The 25,953-nt window shown below is 27.0% G+C and overlaps 1 protein-coding gene across 2 annotated transcripts in view; it reads right to left on the reverse strand.

Moving 5' to 3' along the window:
- Positions 1 to 25,953, reverse strand: part of LOC145829490 (uncharacterized) — a 45,314-nt gene that overhangs the window by 10,030 nt on the left and 9,331 nt on the right. For both annotated transcript variants that reach the window (XM_082937301.1, XM_082937302.1), the window contains 9 exons: positions 20,335 to 20,413; positions 17,085 to 17,218; positions 14,213 to 14,328; positions 13,105 to 13,238; positions 12,723 to 12,859; positions 11,529 to 11,659; positions 11,261 to 11,313; positions 10,826 to 10,934; positions 1,854 to 1,969 (listed from right to left, as the gene is read on the reverse strand). In XM_082937301.1, coding sequence (XP_082793427.1) covers positions 1,854 to 1,969; positions 10,826 to 10,934; positions 11,261 to 11,313; positions 11,529 to 11,659; positions 12,723 to 12,859; positions 13,105 to 13,238; positions 14,213 to 14,328; positions 17,085 to 17,218; positions 20,335 to 20,413 — 1,009 coding nt within the window. The remainder of the gene's footprint in view (positions 1 to 1,853; positions 1,970 to 10,825; positions 10,935 to 11,260; positions 11,314 to 11,528; positions 11,660 to 12,722; positions 12,860 to 13,104; positions 13,239 to 14,212; positions 14,329 to 17,084; positions 17,219 to 20,334; positions 20,414 to 25,953) is intronic.

The following is a 25,953-nucleotide window of genomic DNA, read 5'->3' on the forward strand; positions in this document are numbered from 1 at the left end:
ACAAGAAACTATCAAACACAGATGTTCTATTACATTTTACTTTTGTACGCCGCAATCATGGAAAAAAAACTTGATCAGAATTTTGCTCATTAGAAACAAAAGATTAGTGTCAGAAGAACTACAGAACCTAGAAATAAATAGAATAAAGGATCTTCTTATAAGAAACGGTTAAATTCATAATTAATGAAATAGAAAAACTACAAAAATTAGAAAATAAAATTCCACAGCTTCCTAAGCAACGGTATTTAACAGTTCATTATATAGGTTTCAGAAAAATTCAGCAGAAATATAACAAAAGCTTTGGAAACAATTGGTATTAATATAAAAGTAACTTTCAGAACATATAAAGTTGGAAATTATTTCTCATTAAAACATCGAATCAATAATTTTTACAGAAATTGCATCGTTGATAAATTTCAATGTCCAGGTGACCTGGATACCGAATATATTGGAGAAACGAAGCGACAACTGTTTGTCAGAATTAAAGAACATATAAAGCTTACAAATAGTGCAGTATTTTCACATATAGAACAATGTAAAAACTGTCAAGATCACGATGATATTTCTAATTGTTTTAAGGTAATTAAATTTTGTAAAATTCGAAGTGTATTACTAGCAGTTATTATGCTAGCAGACAATTATGATTAAAAAAATTAAACTTAAACTTAATCATCAACTAGGTCCTGATAAAGGATCTGGAATTACACTTAACATTTTTAAATTGTTCATTTTTGTTCTAATTATCTTTTTTAGTTTTTATGATTAATTTGATTAGTTTTATATTGATTGTTTCTTTAGTTTACTCGTATTTTGTTTGATTAATTACTTTTGTTAGTATTTTTTTTGAAAAGATAATTAGTTAAATTTTGAAAGCATTGCTTAAATAAGTAGTCTAAATGAAAACATTTTTGTTATTAGCAATAGATTGGTACATAAAGTTATGTTCAAGTTACATTTAAGACTTAACTTAATTTATAGTTCCCTATACAAAAACAAACTGACTATAGAAACACAAATCTATAATAAAAATAATTTTATTCTGATTGACTTCGATACAGGGTTGCCAAATGTTTTTGGCAAATTTTCTCCAGGTTTTAAAAAGTACACATTTTTGGGTCTATTTTTAGTTTAAAGTTAAGTTGAAGGAAAGAGACTGTGTTAAATAGTATAAAAACATTGAAAAGATACTGTAAAGCTGCTTTAAATGTGTTTTTTAGTATGAAAATTTTTGGACGATGACAAAGTTTTTTTATCTATAGATAGATTGATTGTGTCAAATTGAAATTTACTACTGAACATGTTAAAATTGTTAAAAATTCCAGGTTTTTTTCAAAATTTTTCAAAATCCAGGGTTTTCCAGGTTATTCAAGGTTTCCAGGTTTTGTGGCAACCCTGTTGATTTCATTCATTTTAATTACGTGTTTACTATTTTTGTGTACAGTGATACAACAAATAAACTAATGATTTTCTATAAAGAAAAGTTTTAAATTATCTTGTAAATGTTAAAAGTAATATTAATTGCTTTCAATGTTTGGTAATGGAGATCCGAACAAAACAAGTTAGTTGGAATGTACAATAACAATTTACTAAGAACTCAATCAACAGAAAACTGACGCGCGTTTCTCTGTGTTTAACTAATAACACAGCTCTCATAACTTTCTTGGTATAGACGCATACACCTGAAAAAAGCAACATATATATACTTACAATACACTGTCTTGTATTTCTGCTACGGTTTGGTAAATTAAATGTTTAACAATAAAACGCAGTATCACAAGCGAAAAAAGTTGTCTAATTAAACAAAATTTAAAAAAAACTAGATTAAATGAATAAAATTAAAGATAAAAATACACCTTAAGAGCTCCATCATGCTGAACTTGAGCAGTTTCCAGTTCTGATTGAGCTTTTTTAAGTTCATTGGTATAAACTTTATATTCTTCATCTAGTTTTGTTTCTTTAACTTGTTGTTCTTTGAGTAACATAAAGTTATTGGAATTTAAAATGAGAGGAAAAATGTTTTTATTTAATCTACTATAATCTATATTTATAAACTACTTTACTAGTTCATGTTATATGTTCAATAAATCAATACATGCTTAAAACATTAATTTACTTAGAAAAACTAAATTAATTAAAAAAAAATAGAAGACATAGCAAATTATTACAACAAATTACTTGCCTAATTCTACGTATGTTTTATAATATAACTTATAGTACCGTGCATACTCGCAAATCCGGCCAGGTTTGGCAAACAATTTTGTAATTATGGCCGGATAAGAACAAAACATCGTTTTTTTTAAAGTATACCTCTTTTAAGGGAGCCCCTCAGTTCCAACCCGCCATCAATTCCAACCCGCATACAATTCCCACCCGATCAAATTCAAGAAACGGTTACCGACCAAGGGTAAGGGTTAGGTGTAATAGTGATAGTAAAAAATAAATAAATAAAATAACTAAATTTTGGGAATGTTTTGGTGGGAATAGTTAATATGTAACCCTTGAGGCCTTAGTTAAGGGTTTACTTTTGGTAGAATGAACTATAGAGCTAAATCTCTTCTTAATGTTATATTTTTAAACAGACAAACGCTTAGAGCGTTTGGTGCTGCAAGTAAGATCTACATTTTTCTACTTTATGGTTATAAATATTTTCAAGAAAGTAAATATTAAATAAAAGTAAGTAAATAAAAAAAATTCTAATTTTATAAGTCAAATCTAGGTGAGAAATCACAACAATCAGTTTTACAGTTACACATAGTTTAATCTTAGTAATTTAAATAAAACAACAGCAATAAAGAAACAAACAATTTATAAACAATATTCAGCTGAGTCTATTTATAATTAAGAAATTTAATATATTTCAAATGCAGGTTGGCAATATGAACAAGCTCATGATAATGACAACTATCAATAAAGTAAACATTAGCCGCTAATACATGACAAAAATGGTCGAAAATTAAAATTACAATTTTATAAAAAAAAGACGAATTTGTCATAAATATACCCTCTTTTGTATTATACAATGCATGTCATAAAACCCTCACTAAATTTTCTATTAAGTTAATTTGTTTTCATTTTCTTAACGAACCAAACAATTAAAACAGACAAAAAATAAACGATCAAAACTTTGATCAAGAGCAAAATCAATTTTAGGATACAAATCACAACGTATTTTTTTTTCAAGATGTATTTTGACAAAACCAAAAGCTGCTTGCTTAGTTATAAAAGCTTAACTATAAATGTAATCATAATTAGCACTTTGTTTTCATTACGGCATTTTAAGTTTTAAAGTGAAACCATAAAATCTATATGAAATAATAAATCATCTTATCACTAAAGCTGCCCGGATTAGCGAAGGCCAGATAAGCGAGGGCCATATTAGCGAGGATGAATAGTATAACTATAAAATCATACATAAAAGCCTTTAAGGTAGGGTTATCCAAATTTTTTTCAAAAGGTCCCCTTTAAGTAAATTAAAAAAGCTATGGCGCTCCAACAAGATTTCTCAAAAAACTGTTATCAAAAACACCTAAAACTTTTTTTTTGCTCTTTGTAATTAAATACAGAATATCAAGTGTAAGTTCAAATTATGGCCTTGTGGCTCCCCCTTTTACGGCTTGTGGCCCCCTATTTCCCTTTTTTTTTTCATAATATCTAGCATGAGTTTCAAAACTACTATTAAAAACACCTAAGACTTTTTTCTTTTTGATCTTCATTATCAACTCCAGAGTATCTAGTGTAAGTTTCAATTTATGACCGCATGGCCCCACTGTGGCCCCTTTGCTGCTCATGGCACCCTAAATTTTCGTAAGTACCCCCAAGGGAGCCATTTGGCCCACTTTAGGAAACCCTGCTTTAAGGCCATAGGGAGTACAGCTAGTTTTTTACAAGTTGAACTTAATGGTAGAGTTTTAACTTAGCTAATAGACTAGGAGTGGGCAACGTTCGGCTCGCTAAGTGAAAATAAATGTTTATAAAATTAAAGTGGAATCCAGACCGCGAAAGGTAAACTGCGGCACGCAAAAATGTAAATCTGGCCCGCTAAATTAAAATTAGAAACTTACATTAGATATTCTGGGATCTGAAATGAATAGCAAAAAAGGTCTTAGCATTTTACGGACATTCGAAGCTTACACTAGATATTCAGGGATTTAGCCGGATCCAGTTTATTGAAAGATTTTGCTTTCCGCGATCAGCTTCTTTTTTAGTTTTATAGTTAGATTATTGTGTTTTTGATATATGTTTTTTCCTTCTACAATACCTTCGTCGCATCCTTAGAATTGCATGACAATAAAAGATTTACCAACGAGGAAGTGTTGAGACGTACTAATCTTACTACCATGTACTTTACCCTCAGTCGGCACAGGTCATGTTCTGAGGATGGGTGCTGAGCAAATACAAAAGTCTCTGTTGTATAACGAGTTGGTCGTTGGCAAAGGCAAGTAACGTCGTCAAAAATTACGTTTTAAGGAAGCGCGACCTAAAAAGCTTGAATATAAGAACTGATGAGTGGGAGTTGCTTGCAAATGACCGCGTCAAATGTAGATCTACTGTACACAAAAGACTAAAAAAAAAGGAAAAAGAAATTTTAAGAAACCGAAGAAGCTGAACAAATGAGAAGCAGAATGAATTTCATTTATTTTTATTTATTTGTATTTCTACTTATTACCAGTTTGTTTTATTTATTGCACCACTGTGCTTTCAATTTACTATCATTTAGTTTAATTCTCGATGCACAATTACGCATAGCCGATATCTCGGCTGATAGCGGGATTTTTGTTTTATTATTATTGTGTTTTTGCTTAGAATTTTTTTTTTATAGAAATCTTTACTACTTTTTAGCGCCTTTTAAAATTCTAACAAACAATCAAGTTTGGTGTTTTTGACAGTTTTAGATTTAGTTATCTTTAACAATCTATATTAAAGAAAAATGCATATATGAAATAAAATTATATTCCAAAGATTCGTGTGAATAAAGAAAGACTGTATAGTATTAGAATATTACTGAAACTGCGTAAATGTCTTTTAATTACTGATTTTATTAAAAAGTAAACATAAATAAAGATTTTTAATATTTAAGTATATATTTTTTTATTTAATTTAGCCTGAAAATTGTGGCTTTGAAAAGAGTAGAAAATTATAAGAAAGTTTCCAGTACAACGCGGTTTACAATAAACTTGATTCCAACTATATTGTTACAGCTGAAGAATGGTAACTTGCTAGCAACAAGTTAACTGTTTGAACCTTTTTACATAGTAAAGCAGCAGTGTAGTAGAACCAACGCATTGCTTTCTAGTGTATTTTCGCTTGAAGAAGTACTGATTTATTTTTAATCGAATAGTCTCGTAGGTCAAAGTGGTTCTACAATCTTAGCAACCTTGGCAGAAAATATAGAAAAAGGTTTTCCAAACTTTTTTTCATAAGACCCCCTTTAACGAAATTAAAAAAACTATGGTCCCTTCTAGCACCATTTCTCATAAGAATAATGTCAGATACGCCTAGACCTTTTTGCTCTTCATCGTCAACTCCAGACTATTTAGTGTAAGTTTATAATTACGTCCTCATGCCCCCCCTATGGCCCCTTTGAGGCTTATGGCCTAAAACGTCTTAAATTTGTGTTTGGTTATATATGTAACGCGGGCCTGGCGGTTACTGAGTATAACGCGCTAATACAATATAATGATATCCTAAGGTCGTTCATAAGCTAATGTTAGACTGATATCGTTAACTAGTTAAGTAGGTTTATAAAGTGTAAATTAAACTTATACTTTTATTCTAATAGGTTATAAGCGTTGATTAAACCTAAATTACTGTTTATTGAAAAAGATTTACAAAGTTGTTAGATAACTTAAACTAGTGTTTATTGAAGTAGGTTTATAAGGTTGTTAGAAAACTTAAACTACTTGTATAATTGAAATCGAGTCTATAAATTTAAAATGTATATACAATGAATAAATGTGCGATAACATACAATAAACTGTACTAGCAAATTAATACGAAATAAAATATTTCGGCTAAACAACCAAAGTTCATTACAATCGACATCATTACGCTAGTAACGATGGTGAAAAAAGACTCAGAAAATAACAAAACTAAAGCAAAGTAAAAACCAAATAAGCAAAAAAAATCAAAACAAGCCAAGCTAAAACAAGTTCGCTACTTTTAACACGGAATAATTTGAGAGAAGAGAAAGAAATGATGACTCTCTACTGCTACAGAGTGGTTACATTACTTATCCTAATTTATCATTTTTAGAATTTTAGCTTGGGCTTTCGAAAAAATATTAATTTTATACTTATTAAATTTGTAAAAAATACTTAAACACTATCAATTTAGTAGGAGAATGAATAAAAAATGGACCGCCGACGATTATATTTTCTCCTAGCAAGATTCCATTTTTGAATCACTGCTTAGTTTTTATTTTTTTAATGTTGTGTTAGTTTTAACTAAAAAATGTTTACTTTTTTGAAACTTACGTAATTAATTAAAAGTATGGTACAATTTAAGAAATGACAAAAAAGTGAAAGAAGCACAGAAGTGATGAGTAGCTGTGGTCTTCATGTAAATCCGGTACATGCTCGTCTTCGTTGATTGGTAACGATCAGTCGTTCTTACCTCTCCATAGCCGTCTTGTTAAGCTCATTGTTTCTCGAACCGTTTGTGCGAAAGTACAATTTATCAAGCGTATAAAATAACATTACGTGAATTCAGTCAAACACGAGTAAAAGAATATAATATAGAAGTTAAAACCAATAAAGTTCTGTACTATTAATACAAAAACATTTTATCAATTTTAGTTAAACTATTTTTTTAAACTTTAAAGTCTTGTATTTTCAAAAAAAAAAATAATAAAACTTTTTAAGCGTAAGCTGCTACAAGTAACATGTTTTTTTTATGTGCATAATATAATTTTTATCAGGTTACTTGTAGCAGCTTACGCTTAAAAAGTTTTATTAATAAGGTAATTAAACTTGTTTTTGTAATATTTTATAGCTGTTAAACTTTAAATTTTTTGAATTGTAAATATTCTAAGAAAATTTTAAACAAAAAAGTTGTTTTCTAGATTTTAAATATCAGATGGCCTTTTAATAACCTTATTAATTTTTTTAAGTACGCTAAGAAAAATACTTGTTTACGATAACAAAAACATGCAAATAATGTTTGTTACAAGCAACTACAAAGGTTATTATCGCTTTAAGTTTAAGCAAAAACCGTTGCTAAAAATAATATGACATTAAGCTTAACAATTTTAAGACAATAGTTTTTAATATCAGCATAAGCTTGACAGAAAATTAAAGTTTGACACTGTAAAAATACACTTCTAATTTCTTACGACTCGATTTCCTGGTCAACTAGAAAATTTTTGTTTACCTACAAAGTTTTTTTTTTAGACTAGTTGTCTGTCATAATTAAACATTAACAACAACTATCTTTGATGGTCCTAATTTTTAGTAAGAATACTTAATGGACCATAAAATTTTAAAAATATTTTAATCTAAACTTCCACCGGTGGTAAATTGAGTTTGAATAATTACCCGAATTTTCACTGTGGTTTATTTTATGACTAAATTTTACAGTAATTTCAAAAAACTTTTCATGTCTAAATGGCCATTTATGAAAAATGTACCAAATTAAATTGTAGTTTGTTTTAAAAAGCGTTCTACGGTACTTTTTAAAGGGTTTTTGATTTTGTACGGCAACCTGTGAAAAGATAAACTAAACTAATTCGTGGTTTGTTTTAAAATATTTTTTGGTTTATGCTATTTTTTAAAGGTTTTTCGGTTTTGTATGGCCACCTATGAAAAATAAACCAACTCAAACTTTCTTTCACAAAAGGAATACTTTCTAGACTAGATAATGTAGAGAAAACTTTTTGTTTAGAGTAACTTTTTGGACTTTCGCACTTGTTTTGCGTTTGAAGTACGAACTAGGTTTTTCTGCTAAAATTTTGCAATTAGGTTTAACAATTATTCTATTTTCGTCGAAATTCGATACTGTTTCTTCTGTGCTTCCATTCTGAATTCGTTGACGAGGGTAATTCCCGTGGATTTATCGATTTGACGGAAAAAGCAGGGCTGGAAGAAGGACAACAGTGGACTAGATGTTTGTGGCTTGACTAAAATGGTTTTGCAATGCAGTAGCGGTATATCGCTCGCTACTTCGTTTACGACCGAAGCAGATCGACTTTTATTTTTATGCGCAGTACTCGTGACGTCATAACTCGGTATGGCTTCAACGTGCTTGCGTTTTGCTTTTATAACGGGGGCTATTTTGGCTTCAATTTTGCGAATTTTTAGATTTATATTTTTGTTGCTTTTGCAAATTTCAGCTAAATTAACTCATGGTAATTCAACCTCCTCTGTTGAGAGGTTTTCTGTTTGCGGTTGCAGCACTGGTCGCGTAAGTTTCTCACAAACTCTCGTATATGAGCTAAGTTAATGAAATTTCTGTGCTCAATTGAAGTTGAACTGAAAAATATACACATATCTTTAGAAGGTAATACATTAGACCATAAGACGAATTTCATTCTTTCTCTATGGTTAAGCTCGTTGATATCGTTGTATTTACAAAAGTTTTTGAATATGTTAATTACGACTTCAATATTCGATATCTTTTGGACCATGCCCAAATTTCAAGACACTTTGTATAATTTCTAGCTCTCTAAAGGTTTCCTTTAATACGACTTGGTATATTGTGTATATTGCTAAAACCTTGATACTCGAACCATACTTTTTTCTCGTACTGCGTTTTCTCGAATACATCGCGCCTACTTTGTCTTTTGTTAATCTCAGCTCTTAACAAATCAATTTTAAGGTTAAAATCTATAACTTCGTTACATGTTGTTATAATATTTTTGAGATAAATGCGGGCTGCTTCGGTTACTTCGATGCGCCTATATCCACCCCATTGGTGATCTATATGGTCTGCTAAATAGACCGGCTCACGTCCCATTTGAAAATAAAATTAAGCAGCGAGCTACACGTTCTTTCCACGATATAAGTTGGTAGAGGTCGTTATCTAGCATTGACATTAACTAATTCAATGAGGTTCTTTCTAAGAAGTTAATCTGATTGTACTTACAATTTAGATTTCTGTAGGCTATTGTTTCGGGGGGATTAGACAAGGGAAAATAAGAAATTAATATCTTATATCTACTTTTTTAAACTCATTCCAGTCCCTAGCAAGTTTGCTGCTACTAGGCCTAAAATAAACTATGTCCATAATAACTAGTAGACTTTGTTTATGTACTAAACTTCAAATCTTAATAAAAATTTTAACGAATTTTGGGTCACCATCTACTTAACGTGAAATTATAAAGAAGCTTAAGGTATTAATTAAGGTCCGTGCGCAAAGCCGAAGTCACCATAAACTGATCCAAGGATATGATTGGTTATATATGTGATGGGCACGATCTTAAGGGATATGCTTGGTTATGTATGTAAGGCGGGCCTAGCGCTAATACAATATAATGTATCCCAAGGTCGTTCATAAGCCAATGTTAAACTGATATCGTTAATAGTTAAGTAGGTTTATAAAGTGTAAATTAAACTTATACTTTTATTCTAATAGGTTATAAGCGTTGATTGAACCTAAACTACTGTTTATTGAAATAGATTTACAAAAGTTATTTAGAAATTTACAAAGCTGTTAGATAACTTAAACTAGTGTTTATTGAAGTAGGTTTATGAGGTTGTTAGAAAACTTAAACTACTTGTATAATTGAAGTCGAGTCTATAAATTTAAAATGTATATACAATGAATAAATGTGCGAAAATATACAATAAACTGTACTAGCAAATTAATACGAAACAAAGTATCTTGGCTGAACAACCAAAGTTCATTACAATCGACATCATTACGCTAGTAACGATGGTGAAAAAAGAGTCAGAAAATAACAAAACTAAAGCTAAGTAAAAACCAAATAAGCAAAAACAAAAATCAAAACAAGCCAAACTAAAACAAGTTCGCTACTTTTAACACGGAATAATTTGAGTAAAGAGAAAGAAATGATGACTCTCTACTGCTACAGAGCGGTTACAGGCTGCCTTGGGAAACCCTGATATAGAAGAATCTTTCAAAAGAAGGTTGTATACTAAAAATAACAGCTCACATTAAAACCTTCATGATAACAGCTTGTTGTTAGTGTACAACTAAACAGATATTGATCCAGGGTATCGACTTTACTTTTTTCCTCCTAATTTCAAATAGGAGGTTGAAAGGCTGTATAAATTAGAAATAAAAAAGCATAGTTGTCGTGAGACTGCCAAAGTAGTCACTCTCCTTTATCACAACCTAATGTTCCCAATAACTTTTTGTCGTTCTTCTCCACGTTTGAAACAGAAACAAGTACAGCCACTCACGAAAAAATGCAACGAGATACAGTTGATCAAGAGATTGAGACAGAAATTACTTCAAAACTTACAGTATCTCAAAATTTAGATTAAGCTTTCTCATATAGTACAATAAAGCTTCTTGATTCAATAGCGATAATTGATTGTTTATTTAATGCTATAGATATCATTGCATAAAACAAAAAAAAAATTGTCATAACAAAGCAGCATGTAATTTAGTTGTTCTACTGTTAAAATTGCTTTTGGTAGTGTAAAACCACAAAATTTTAATCTGAAAACAAATAAAACTTTGAGTTTTACTACTTTTGATTATATGTTAAACTGTTAGTTCTCATTAAAAGAACATCATCTGCTGTTTATATTATTAGTTACTTTTCAGTTTTATTTATCATTATAGCTAATTTAAATTAAATCTATTTTATTTACTTTATTTAAAATTATTGTTTCAGTAAAAATTTGCATCTAAACAAACAAACCAGCTTTAACTTTTTCAAGCATTTTTATATTTTGATTTTTAACTTTTTCAAGTTTACTTCTTTCCTTAGTCACTTTTTCAACCTCACGCTTTAGGCTTTGTGCTTTTTTCTGTTTAAACAAACTGTTTCTACAATTTTTTATGATAAGTCAACTAATAAACTAATTAAAATATATTTAAACAAATATTAATTTCATTAGAGTTAATCAAATAATTAAAGTTAGTTATCATACAATCTTTTTCTAACCTTACAATATTAAAAGTCTAAAAAGATTGAAAACAACCTAAATCTTTAATTAAATAAAAATTATGAGGTCTTCAAATTTTAAATGTTGTTACATAAAGTTATAGTTATATAAACAAGTTTAAACTCAAGAAAAAATATTAACTTTTTAAATAAAAAGTAAGAAATATCAATCACGTATGTCTTACTAACTCTCATGTCGTCTTCAACTACTTGTGTTTCCCTTTCCTCTTTGTTTATCTGTACTGAATAGATTTTTTTAAATTCAACAAAGTAAGTATTTTAACTTGCTACAAAAAAACTCAACTTCATAGAATGTTTATAATAATTTAAACAACCATTACTTTAAACTATAAAATAATCAAAACGTTACAAAACTAAACCAGAATGAAAATATTTTGACTCTACTTTTTAGAATTTAACGGTAATTATTACATAACATGCTTATAATTGTAAATACCACTCAAAGAATCGTTCTTCATCTTTAAAGAATTTATACTTATTGTCGTTCTGCTTATTTTATCTTTATTATTTAGATTTTCTTCTTTAATTGCGCTTATTTCTTCTTTAATCTGATGAATTTCAGATTCTCTGAAAGTTTTGTAAACAATTTCTACTTCAAAAACTATCATTTCTTATAAAAACTATAAATAAAAAGAAATATACTACAATTTTAGTAAACGGACCAAATATTTTTAAATAAAATCTTACTGCATTAAAAAATAATTTGTTTGATTAACATATTATAAGTTAATTAATAGCTTACTTAGAGACTTTTAAATAATGGAGGTAACTTTTTAGTCTTTTTTAATACAATAAATAAAGTTTTATGCCATTAACCACTTTTTAAAGACTTTCTTTATACCAAAAATGTTTACGATAAAATAATATCAGAAATTTAGTTTAAATTACTTAAGGTTTAAACACAAGTGAGTTTTTCTTAAACTGTTATCATAAAGTCGTACTTTAAACAGATTAAGTTAAAGATAAAGAAGTGGAATCTTAAATCCTAACTTTCCAAACAAAAAAAAGAAGGAGGAAAATCAAAAAATGCTTTAGTATGCTACTTTTAATGAACTTACGACGTTGTACCAATGGTATGCAGTGTTTTATAGTTTTTAGAAAGAGTTTGTTTCAGAACTAAAAATATATATATAAGTAGAAATTCTTTGAAGTTTTCTAGTCATTTTTTTAAAACAGATAAAACAGTTTTTTTACAGTATTCACATTTTTTGCAATGCTTATAAAACACCATTTTTCTTGCAATTTTTCGCAATAGACATGGCTGCAGTTAAGTGTGTATAAAGATAAAAAGTGACCGCTTCGCTTTCTTAGGTTTTAAAATACTTACTAGTTATTTTATCGTTCATTTGTGTTCAATCAGTTTGTTATCTATTGTAGTTTTATTCTGGCTTTCTATAAAATTTATTTATTTTTTTTTGAATGAACAATATATCATTTTTGCTATTTACTAATAAGCTAGGATGTTTTCAATCCTCTTCTATCCCCTCTTACCCGTAAGCAACTCTTTGATTGTGACAACATGTCTACATAACCTTAATGATATTAAGTATACTAAAACAGTTGCTACAACAGAACTACAAATCTTACAACCTTTATATTTAAAAAAATATTTAATAAACAGATTTCTAACACTATAAAGTTTTCTTTGTTTATTTTTTCCAATTCTTTCTGCAGACTACTATTTTTAGTTTTTATACTCTCCAGCTTTTTTTCATTTTCCTTATACTTGAGTTCTAACTCACTAAGTTCTTTATTACTGTTTACTGTCTGTTTAATGTATTAAAACATGCAGCAAAATCAAAAAGTCTATAAAGTTTGTTTGTATATTACTTAAAAGTCTTTAAAAAAGAATTATAATAGACAAATTAAGGAAAACTATAATTTACAAATTACAAAAATCTTAATTTGAAAACAAGACTTATTAAAAATTTGAATAAAACAGGACATGTAACTATCAATTTATAACAACTGTTTTAAAATATTTGTTTTATTTGCACAAGTTTGGTACTTACTACTTGTCTCGAAGATCGCTCAATTTTCCTTATTTCATTTTCAACTTCTTCTCTCCTATCTTCCAAACTGTATAATGTTGCATTGAGCTTTTTTAATTTCAATAAATCTTCTCTTTCTTCCTCCTGGCGTTTCTCTATTATTTTTTAAGCTGTTCTTCAGAGTAAAAATGAGCCGAATACAAAAAACTACAATCTATTTTGAAGTTTATTATAGAGCGAGCCTCGAAACTTTAAATATCAACAAATATCGGTATAATTAGCTTTAGAAAGTTGTTTAAGTGAAATCGGAAAAAAAAAATTGTTTTTTATCTAAATAAAAACATATGTATTTATTTATTTTATACTAAACTAAATTAGTTTTAAAAAAAGTAAAAGCTTATGAACATCATGTATAATTATACTTTATATATCTAATAACTCAATTGGATTATAATTTCTAACGACTTAGTTACAGTAAATCCTAGTAAAACTCTGAGTCCTTATAACTAATCATCTGTTGACCCTAACTCTATGTGCAGATACACTAAAGTAACTTGTAATACTAATATACTGTAGCACAAATGTTCGCTACAATACTTTTGTATTTTATTAATAAAAATAAATACGTAGTTCGTGGTTGCTAAAGTTAAAAAAAATAGGTTTTTTGAATATCTTCTAGGTTTTTTAAAAAACAAGTTTTTGCTCTATCTTTAGTATCAAATTAAATTTAAGGTAAAAAACTTTCTTAGATAGTATAATTACATTAAAAGATAATTAAGATACTTTAAATGTATTTTTTAATAAAAAAGTTAAAGATACAAAAAACAATTTATCGATTTGATAGATTTTTTTGAATCTAATAGAAATTTCATTACTTTAAATGTAAAAATTGTATAAAGTTCAAGGTTTTTTAGTGACTTTTGTTCAAAATTTCTGTTTTATTTTCAGTTTTTTTTTCAAAATTTCTCAAATTCTAGGTTTTTCCAGGTTTATTTTGCATAAATTGTCAAATTCCAGGTTTTTTGGCAACTCTGGTAGTTACTTAGGCTATTTTATTTATTTGAAGCAACAATAAAAATTATCAAACTCGAAATTCTATAGTAAAATTGAATAAAAAAACTAAACCTACCTCGTTCACTCAGTAGCCTCATGTAAACATCATGAATTCGAGCTAATCTTTCTTCATTTTCGACAGTTTTTTGGTCATAAGTCTTTTGCATTAATTGAGAGTTTTTAATATCTTCCCTTAAAAAATATTTGTATTTAATTATAAGTTTTATGATTATTATTTAAATAAAATTAACCTTAAAATTTATTTTTATAAATCAAAATATTTAAACAACAAAGTTATTAAAAACTTACCATTAAATACATTTTAGAAGTAAATAAAACTATTTAGACATTTTTATTAAGTATGGAAATTTATAAATTAAAAGTAAATTGACGCAGACTTCATAAAAAATTTGAAGCGCTTTACAAAATTTTAAACGGGTAATAGTAAGGTAATATATTTTTATAGTAATTATAAAAACTACACTGTGTGCTTTGGTTAATTGAATAATCTTAAAATAACTATTTTTACCTTAACAAGAATTAGTATCTACATATGTTAAATGGCTGAAAAAGTATTTAAGATAGGTTCAGTACATCAACCAAAAGATTGACTAAGAATATTAGCTGTTAATACCTAAACTTAATAAAATCGAAAAATTACATATTTTATTTATACTTAAATTAATTAATTTATTAGCAACCTTTTAAGTATTGTTAAGCACTATAACACGTATATAAAAAAATATAAGTCATTATAGAGTAAATAAAATATGTGGTAGAAACAGGTCTAACAAAAAAACATTTCAAGATGAAGATTCATGTATTAAAAATATCTATTTCAAAAATCAGACATTTACTGAGTTATACCGCTGAACGGGTTATCAAACTGTGATTGTTATTCGAACAAAATTATATTTGAATAACAATAACAGTTTGATAATCCGTTCAGGGTTGAAACTCAGTAACTGTCTGAATTTTACAATAAATATTTTTAATTGTAGAATAAATACACGTAAAAAGTATTAAATATCACAAAGTAAATTTTTAGTTTTGGACTGAGCAACTTACAAAAATACGTATAATTGAAAGTTGTTTTATGCACAATCGAATATATTAAACAAAAACTTTCTTAAAAACTTGTTATTATAACAAATCTAATAGTTTTCTTTTATCTTAATTTGAAAAAAAAAATTAGTATGGTAGTGTAGAAAACTTGAACTGTGAGCTTAAATACAAAAATTGAAGAAGTCAGTTATAATTGTTTTTAAACACTGTTTATTTTTCAGATTTTAAATTACCAATTTGATTTCTGATATACTTAAAATTCGAAAATTAATTCTATTTTGTAGTTTGTGTACTAGAATGAACTTAAGTATAACTAAAATATTTGAAACTATTTTACAGGTTATTAAGGGCATGGGGGGGGGGGGGGGGTCCGACATTTTTTTTCACTAAAAATAACATTTTACTTATATGAAAGCTGGAAGTACAATCTACAAGCCAGTTTTTATAGAATTAAAAAATCCTGATTAACTTTTGAAATATTGTAATTTTTATAAAAAATTTCCGATACTAAGGTATGGACCGCAAATTTTTCAGGGTCAATTTTCTCGGAAATATAAAAAATCACTAAAAATCTATCTTCTCCTTCATTTTTTGAGCTTAAGACCTCAAATTTTCAGGAAACGTTCCTTTTATAGTTTATAAGACTTTGAATGTTGTAATTTTTAAAATATTGAAAAATAAAAATTTTAGATAAAAAAAACAAAAAAATAGGTGGTTTTTTTTTAATAAAAATTTTATTTTTCAAAATTAAAAAAATTCCTGCATTCAATCTTTTTGAAATTTAATAATACACTTTCTGTGAAAATTTGAAGAAGATTGGTTGAAAAATGAAGGAGGAGATAGATTTTTAGTGAAATGGTCTTTTTTTGCGTTTTTAGTTTGTGCCTTCCATAAGGAACCTATAAAGGTCACCAACTTTGATCGCTCATATCTCAAATTTTTTTTTTGAAATTTTTCAAGTGGTTAAAAATGTCTGATAGCTCAGATCAAACTCTATAAAATTAGACCAACTTGTAAAAATCAAGGTGGACCCCCCCCCCCCTTATGCCCTAAACTTAGATACAAAACTGAACACTATATTGATAAATGTTTATTACACACAATGTCAGGAAATAAATCATGATTTTTAAAAGTAATTTAATAGAAAATGTTTTAAAATTTATTATTCGTAACTGAAACGATATTTACGTGACTGTCATCAAATTTACTGACTAAGTTTTTAAAATCTATTTGTTAAAATAATTTTATAAAATAAGTTAGATAATCTTGTTTAAAATTTATTAAACTTCAAATAAACATATAAAAAATTATATATGTGAAACATCTGTAAATACTTATTAATGTCTATATGAGACTCTGTCAACAAGAATAAATGTAACTCAATTTCGAATTTAGAAACTTCTACTAAATAAGAAAAAAAACTTGAAATCTGACTTTTAATTATTGTTATTAAAACAACGTACCAGTTATAAAATTTACTCTAAAAACATAAATTGAGCTTTTTTAATTATACTTTTCAGCTTATTAAGATTTAAAGTGTATTTTATTTTTTTCTAAAGTAGTAAGTACAATGTAGATGACATGTTCAATACATTATTCCTTTAAATAACTATGAACTTTTGACTAGAAATGTTATAGAAAGTAGACTAAGTTTTAACTCAAGTTGATTTTTATATGTACCAAGTTGTATGTAAAAATATCTAGAGCTAATCTAAAACATTTTTAATCAAATTGTAATTGAAAATAATGATCATTTACTGAGCTAATAACAATGATATGCTTAGTTAAGCAAGATTTATAGCAAAATAAAGCTGCAGTAAACGCATCTTACAAATACTTATAAAACAAAAAAAATCCCAAACATAATATGTCAGTAAAATAACCTTAAATTTTGAAGCTGTCTTTTTATATCACTTAATTCATCATCGCAAGTTTTAATTTCAGCGTCAGCAATTTTTTTTTCTTCATCATAATCTTCTTTGACTTTTGATAACCTTACATTTACTTTTAACAGTAGCTGTAATTGATTGAAGTATATAAAAACTATGTAGTAAAATTAATTTATCTTTTTATTTATATGAAAGAAATGTATATGTCCTTTACAGAAATAACATAAATGATATAAATTTAAACTCTAACTTTTTTAGAAATAATTATACACTTAAGCGTACTTTTAACTTTTTTTAAGTGGGTAAGCACAGACTTCACATATTTTGTAAAATATTATTTACTTACATTTGATATAACACTTTATAAAGTAAAGAAATTTTTCCTATTTTGTTATAATTTAAACATAATACGAATCTTAGAATTGATTCTAGAACGAGCTATCTAGAAACGAAAATTACCCAAATTCATAAACGCAAACTGTTTAAGCAACATTACTCTGAAACTGTATAAAGTGTGAGTAAAAGATGAGTGCTTAGTCGTTAAGTGTTTACTATTTACAGATAAGCTAAGCAAAATAACAAGTTATTTTCTTAATCCTTATTTAGTAGCTTAGTCTATAGCAATTAAAATGGGGTGGGTGTCACTTTTTCACAAAGGGTTACTTTTGCAGGGCGTAACTTTTGCAAGAGTTGCCAGTTTAGCACGGCGTCTCTTTTCACGTTTTAATTCTGACCATTACCCTAACCCTGACTTCGTGCAAAAAAGACATATCGTGCAAAATTGATGCCTCGTGCAAAATTGACAAATCGTGCAAAATTGACAACTTGAACAAAATTGACAACTCATACAATAGTTATCCTTCGAGCAAAAGCGACGTCGTGCAAATGTGCCTCTTTGTGCAAAACAGACCAGTACCCATCGAAAATACAGAGGCAAATTTAGTAGCAGAGGAAAATACAACTTCTTGGAAGCTTTTATAAAAATATACCATAGTATAAGTTTTAAAAATCAAAAACTTAAAACTTTTAGAAATATTCCTTTGTTGACCAATAAAAAAACTCTAAGTAAAAATAACAAAAAAAATATACATGTATAAAAGTTTTGTTTAAGCTTTCCTGAAAACTATCCTACAAACATTTTTCATAACTTTTTATTTACATTAGATTTGAATTTTATTTTTTGATATTGCTATAAAATTATAGAAAAAATAGTTTAGTTTGCTTGTTTGCCTTTTTAGTGTTCAACTTCGATAAAAAAAACAATTAAGCTTTTAAAAACTTATTCTAATACATTGCAGAAACTACTTCTTACTGTGTTATTCTAAAAAATTGCTGCAAAGGTAAACATCCATAAAAAAAATTAAAGATTTAAATAATAAAGTGGACCAAGAAAAACTTCATAAAGCAAAATTACGTTAAAACAATGTCTGTATCAATATAATATTTTATTTAGATAAAAAATAAAATGGGTATGAGAATTACAAGACTTATAAGACTATTTTTCAAAGTACAACAAATACTAGCAAGTAAAAACTAAGAAAAAATATTTTTCACCTAGTATATAACAAAAAAACTGCTAAGGAATAACTACAATAAAAATATTTCAAGTATTAATTTATTTGAAAATTGACGGTTGCTTAAAATTAAAATCCGTCTTTTATGTAATGTTTTTTATGTTTAGTTGTTTTTTCTTTGGTTCAGACCAGGGGCGTAGCGTGGGGAGGGACACTGGCGCATGCGTGCCACCCAAAAAAAAAAGAAGTAGAAAAAAAAATAAATATCTTTATCCTTTATTTTTTATTTTTTCTGCTTAATTTGCCTTTTTTCAACTATTTTAATCTAGTATACAAAAAGTTAAACGAAATTTTGAATACCAATTAGTGACAAGTTAGGAAAATTACCCAGTATACTGATTCGGTGCGCAAACGAAAGTGTGCACCGAAGTTGATGAAAGACTCCATAAGGAAAAATTTTATAACTTCATTAACTTCATAAGAATTTAGACTCAAAAAGCACGCAATTAATGTAATGCACCACTGTAGTATAACCTTATGGCAGGTTTTTCTACAAAAAGTTTACAAAAATACGTCACGCTTAAAGAAAAATTAAGCAATTTTACAAGTTTTTTTTTATGCTACAATAAATGTTAAGACTACTGCTAGTTTTTATTTTTGTAAAAATGCAAGAAAAAGCGTGTCGGCCATGAGAAATAAACTTTGTTTGCGATCTTTATTTTAAACAAATACAATCAGATAAATTAAATTTAAAAAGTATACATTTGACTATTTTACAAAGTTGTAATAAACTGTAATAACAGTTTTAAAGTTAGTCTATTTTTACTTCTGTGTGACTTTATTTAAATTATGTGCAATGAGGTGTTGTTATCACTGTTGTATTGTATATTAAAGAGACTGATATTTATCTTTGTAAATAAAACAGATACTTTCGTTTTATAGAATATAACCATTTTCAAAGATATAAAGTTTACTGTAAGTAGTAAAAACAACTTTCATTTAGTAAGTTTACATTTTGAAGTATAAGTAATTCTAATGAAATTTATACTTTTTTTTGTTTGTTTAATTTTGTAATATATAAGTATTTTTTAAAACAGTTACTTCGAACTTATTTTACTTAATAAATTTATTTCAATTATATTACTTCTAAAAAGATCTTTTTAGAACTAATTACAAAAATTTTAGTTTAGGGGAAATGTAATTAGTGTAAGAAAAAAAATTGCGCACCCCCTGACCAAAATACCACGCTACGCCACTGGTTCAGACCATGAGTCTGCAAACTGCGGCCAGCGAGTATGTTGATATTTTAAACTGGATGGGGTCAATGAAAGGTATAACCTGCGGCCCGTGAACATGCAATTACGACCCGAAAAAGAAAATTTTGAAAACTTACACTAGATATTCTGAAATTTGAATTAAAGTGCAAAAAAAGGTCTCAGTTACAATTTAGGGTGAATTTAAAACTTACACTAGATATTCTGGGAAAGTAAAACTACAACTGCGGTCAGCGTTTATTTATACTCAAAATTGGCCCGCAACCACCAAATGCCTGTCGACATCTCTTTTAGACAAACAATCTGTTTAACACTAACAGTCAAATCAAAAAATTGTTAAGTTTTAAATAAGTGTTCGTAAAATAAATTTTAATGAGTGCAGTTCAATTTTTTATGTAAACGTAAAAGCGTATTTTTGTAGAACAGTCAAATTTAAGTTTTTGTTATATAACTCACTTCTTCTGCTTTTTCTTGCAGTACTTTAGTTTCTTCAAGAAGTATTTTCTCCGTTTCTAACTTTTCTCTTAACAATGGACTGAAATGATCAATAGTTATAATTTAAATTTATTTGATACAAACCTAAAATTTAGAAAAAACTATAAAGTTTTTACTTTATTAAATCTTAACTTTAATTTTATGTCACTAAGATAATAATTCATCGTACAGACCAATAAAATTACATTTCATAAATAAAAACAAAAAACTATCAGCAGTTTTGATCACCAAAGTTAAATTTTAGCTAACTTATTACCTATATAGAAATTTTATGGCACTAATTAAACTCATAGTACTTCTAAACATGATACTTTTAATAAAATGTAGTTAAAATGATTATGATATAAAACCTTACTCAAAGTATTTCTAACAATTTTTAAAATATTTTATTATGATCGATAACAGAAACAAAATATGAAGTATTTAATACTTTTAAATTTTTATTGTATAATTAAATGAATTATTTTTTATTGGTTTGATTATATCAGGGTTTCGCAAAGGTTTAACTTGTTACTTAGGATAATTAACTATAAATAACATGTCTAATACATTATTCCTTATAGTAACCTTGAATACTTGACTAGAAAGCATAATTAATTACGGTTAGTGGATAAAAACTTAACTCATGTGACTATACACAAACATTTAGTGCTAATACATAACATATAATTTTAGACAAATTGTATTGAAAAGTTATCTAATGATAATTAAATTTTTAGTAAAAGCTAATTAATTATCAAAGCTTAAGCTTACTATTTATTTTTTACTTCCTGATATAAAGTTAAAAAAATAAATAAAGTTTGCTGATGCAAAAAATACTAAAACATTATACTGTTATAGTTATTATTTTATTTGTAAGTTGAATATTTTATTTGTAAATTATCTTTTAAAAGCGTTTTTCTACTAAACACTTTTTAAATAAGTGTCAGCTAATAGAAGTTTGACATAGTTTCTAAAAATATTTTAATAATTAATTCCCTTTAGCCTAAATTCAGAACAAAACTTTACTTTACTAATCGGTTTAGTATGACTATGTTCTTAGTAGTTTTTTTTTTTAAGTCTTAACCCATAAAAAGTACTTTTTCTACTATCAATATTACCATTCATATTCTATCTAACCCAGCAGTCTAACGCTAAAAATAATTTTTAAATAAAATAAAGTTCAAAAAGCTTGTGTTGTCCACAATAAGAGAATAGTTTATAACAAACTAAAAACAGGTTTATTCATTATTATAAACTAGATTAAACTGTATTTTTTCAGTCCGACTTAATAAATTTTGGTATGTTTTATAAAATAAATACAAAAAAGTTCAAAAAATATATAAATACTGTTCAACAACTAAATTTCTACAAAAAGTTTTGATCAACTATATGCTACGCTAAGTTTTATAAGTTTCAGAAGTAATGGTTTCAGAAGTTTAGTGTAAAACGTAAGAGACTAAAAAATCAATTACGAAAAAAAACTTACTAAGTAAGATAGGGTGGGCAACTTTTCTAGTCGGCAGGTTAGATTTTAAGAAAAAGATTTCACTGGTTGGACTTATAAAACAGTTTATAGCACAAAAAAAAGGTTATAAAAAAGTATATAGAGCGATCGCAGAATAAAATTCTTTTTTAACATTAAAAACATAAGTCTGATATAGTTTTTACCTATTTAATCAACAATCAATGTTTTTCAATAATGGTTTTAATACATTTTCACTGCAACTCATCAGAAACTTACTATAAACATTTGAAGTAAAACTTTAGTTTTTTAAATGATAACAATAAACTTTAGAAAACTACTTAAGTTATTAGATTGCAGGAAAAACCAATAAACAAAAACCAATTGATGTAAAATAGTAATTAAAGCAAAAAAATAAACATTTTAAATTACAAAACGAAACAAAATGTTTAAAACAAACAAAGACAATTTTAAGTAAATAAAATAGCCAAGGAAACTTTTAAACAAATTTACCAATGACACTTTTAAACAAATATAAAAACCTTATAGTCAAACTCTTTCTGCTTACACAGTTCAGGTTTATTTAAAAATATTAAGATTGCTTCTAATCTAACCAAATCAATGGAATTTGTACAATTGTAAATAATCTTAAATCTTGATAAATCATAGTTCTTTGCACAATCAACGTTGTTAATCAGATCTTCTGCTATCGAAGATCTTTGTGTCGCATTTATAACAGCTTTCGTCTTATTATTAGTCTTATCTTTTATAAAGTTTAATTCACATTTCGTTATATGTTCATTCACTCTCATTTTAGATGCCTAGATGTTTGTCCAATATAACTTCTTTCGCAGAAGCAATTAAATTCGTAAATAATACAACTTTTATCATAGTAGGATATTGGGTCTATGACTTCCAATCTAAGAACTGGTTTAGAAACAAATATTACTCTAGGCTTAACTTGGTTATAAGTCGACTGTGTTAGTTATTGCATTTTCTTCTCAAATAAACTTGATACATTACCCAAATATTGTAGTTTAAGAACTGCAAAAAGTTTCTCAGGTCCAAACATTTTAGGCTTCCTACAGTTGTCATCGTGTGATTTTATGACTCTTTTTATCAGCTCTGATTGATAACCATTTCCTACTAGAATTTAATTAATCTTCTCACTTTCAGTATGAAGCAGTTCATGAGAACAAATCATAATAAAATTAATGCATTTTTCGTTTGGTTTTCAGGCAAATTCCTTATATTTTAGTACAGTTATGTTGAAATACGTGCATTTAATTTATTTTTAGGTCAATTAATTAAGATTTGTTTCGGCAATCATTACTGCTACATTAAGTTGGTCATTACTTGTATTATACGCTTAAATTAACTACTTCCCAAATCTTTACTTTGATTACAGGAAACGAGTTGACGAGATTAGTAACGTTTTCACTAAAAACGTATCACACTGATTTGTTTACAAATGTGTTTATTTTATATCGTTTCAAACTTGAGTGTTTTAATAAAGTTATCGTAGACCTAGAGAATATAATTCAATCACTTAGGTAGCAACTTACAAATAAGCAGTAATACCAATAAAGTAGCACTTATAAGCTATAAGTACTAACAACTATAAATAAAGTCATACTGGCGTTTAGATTCTGTAGGGTTGCAACTAAACAAGTATTGCGTTCGTAGAAAACTGAGAACACTTTTTATTCTACTCGTTCAAATTATCCCGAGATAAATACATTAGCAAAACAGCATGATGGGTAAGCAGAGACCGTATGATAAGTTTTTTTTTAGTTTAGGTTTTTATCTTAAACTTTCTGATTTACTAATAATTTCTCCAAAATTGCATAACTAAAATAATTTTACTATAATATCAATGAATTATTTAAATCTCAGTGAAAGTTCTGCCATCTGGTTTACTATTTTTATGAGAAAAAAACCGAAGATTTATTTTCAAAAGCTACTTAGAAGTTTTACAAGATGTTTTTTTTATATACTTCTTTTTTTAATAAATATAAAAAAATATATAACACTTATATAACTATTCAAAATTTAAAGTTAATAGTTTGCTAATAAATATTCTAGCAAAACAAGTTCACTGGAATATATTTTAACAAATTTACACCGTATTCTTCTTTATTAAACTAACACATGTTTCTGTGTGTTAACAATTTAAACACTTCAACGGAGCTCTGTAAAAAATAAATACTGTAATAGAAGCTCAAGTATGTCAGGGTTGCCACTCGTTTTTTCAAAATTTTTTCCAGGTTTTCCAAATTTCTTCCAGGTTTTTAAAAGTACACATTATTGGGTCTATCTTTAGTTTTAAGTTAATTTCTATATAACAAACTGTGCAAAATAGTATAGAAACATTGAAAAAATACTGTAAAGTTACTTTAGATATGTTTTTTTATAAAAAAAAATTTAATGATGACAAAAAAATCTTATTTATATGATAGATTTTTTGTGTCTAATCGAAATTTTACTACTGAAAATGTTAAAATTATTAAGAATTTAGGTTTTTCCAGGTTTTTTGATCAAAATTCCAGGTTTTATCAGGTTTTTTTTCAAAATTTCTCAAATTCCAGGTTTTTCCAGGTTATTTTTGCCTAAATTGTCGAATTCCAGGTTTTCCAGGTTTCCAGGTAAAGTAGCAACCCTGGTATGTTTATAAATGTTTTTATTAAAAATAAGAACAACTACTATAGTTTATTGTAGATTAATGGTTAATAATAGATATAATATATAATAATAAATCCGACTGTTATAAAACTATATAATGTTTGTAGTTATTAAATCTAATTTATGATAAAATTAAGTAAAATACAAAATAAAATAACAAATCAAAATATAAACTACTCAGATGAAAGTTGAAAAAATACTAATTCATAAGACTAAATGGTGTCGAAAAATTAACTAATAATTACGTCACAATATTATGTTCTAATACATTAAAATTTAAAAAATTCCTTTACCTTGCATTGTAAGATAGATAATACATTCTTTATGTCTGGAAAAAAACAGCCGGGCATTTCAATTAAACATAGTTTTCACAACTATTTAAAATACATAATAAGTTAAGAAGAAGTATTATTAAACTGGACAAGACTTTAAAAGGTATCCGTGGTGTGCGACTCGATAACCGAAAGGTTTTTTCGTGCACCAGGTCCTAGAACCAAATATTTTGAGCGTATTTTTGTCGTTCAATAAACTACATATATATTAACAAATTTAACATAAATTTAAATTGAAGTTTCACGAAATACTGTATACTTATCATTTAATTATAATTCAAGGTAATTGAAGCTATAGAAACTCGGGGTAATATATATCTATAAAATATCAACAATGATTAAATCAAAATTATAATATAAGTAAAATAAAGTACAACTTAAAATAACAGACTAAAGTTAAACCACTTACACGAAGACCCAAAAGGCACCAAAGCACAAAATTAAAATTGCTATTAAGCATTCAAAGCCCTGACCTATATTTAAGTTACAACACTGTGCATAAAACCACCACAATTTAAACTGCATATGCCTTACATATTACGTAAGGTAATTAATTATTTCTTTAGAAAAGATTGTTATTGTTATTTTTATTGTTATAAAAAAAAGATGTTATACTAATATATTAAATATATAATAAACTACGAGCTTATGTTTAATATGAATGTAAAATATAAAATAACAAGGTGGTAATGCTCTAAGTATAAACCAGAAGTAAAAAAAATCTCTCACCGATCTATTGGGCGTAGTAAGCAAAAAAGCACGGTTAAAAAGTGATTTGAATACAGGCTACCAATTAAACTTGTAACTTAACACATAAAGGAGCATGAAAAATATATAGTTTAGTACGAGGTAAAAAACCAGGTTAGAGAATGGAAAGTAACATGTATATACAAATAAGTGTATAATAAATTAATAAAATAATAAAAATTATGTATTTATTAGGTTATACAACTATACTAATATATTTGAAGTGAGTGTGTATGTGTCCATGTGAAAGAAAAGTGAAAGTGTTCCTCAATTTCATTAAATTAAGTAAATAACTTTTAAATAAATTAAAACTTGAAAGCTTTGTACTATTAAAAACAAAATCCGAACATTCTGAGCGTTTCTTAAGCATGTGCA

The sequence above is a fragment of the Thalia democratica genome, chromosome 2 (genome assembly GCF_965202585.1).
Source record: "Thalia democratica chromosome 2, ktThaDemo2.hap1.1, whole genome shotgun sequence".
NCBI classification, from domain to species: domain Eukaryota; kingdom Metazoa; phylum Chordata; class Thaliacea; order Salpida; family Salpidae; genus Thalia; species Thalia democratica.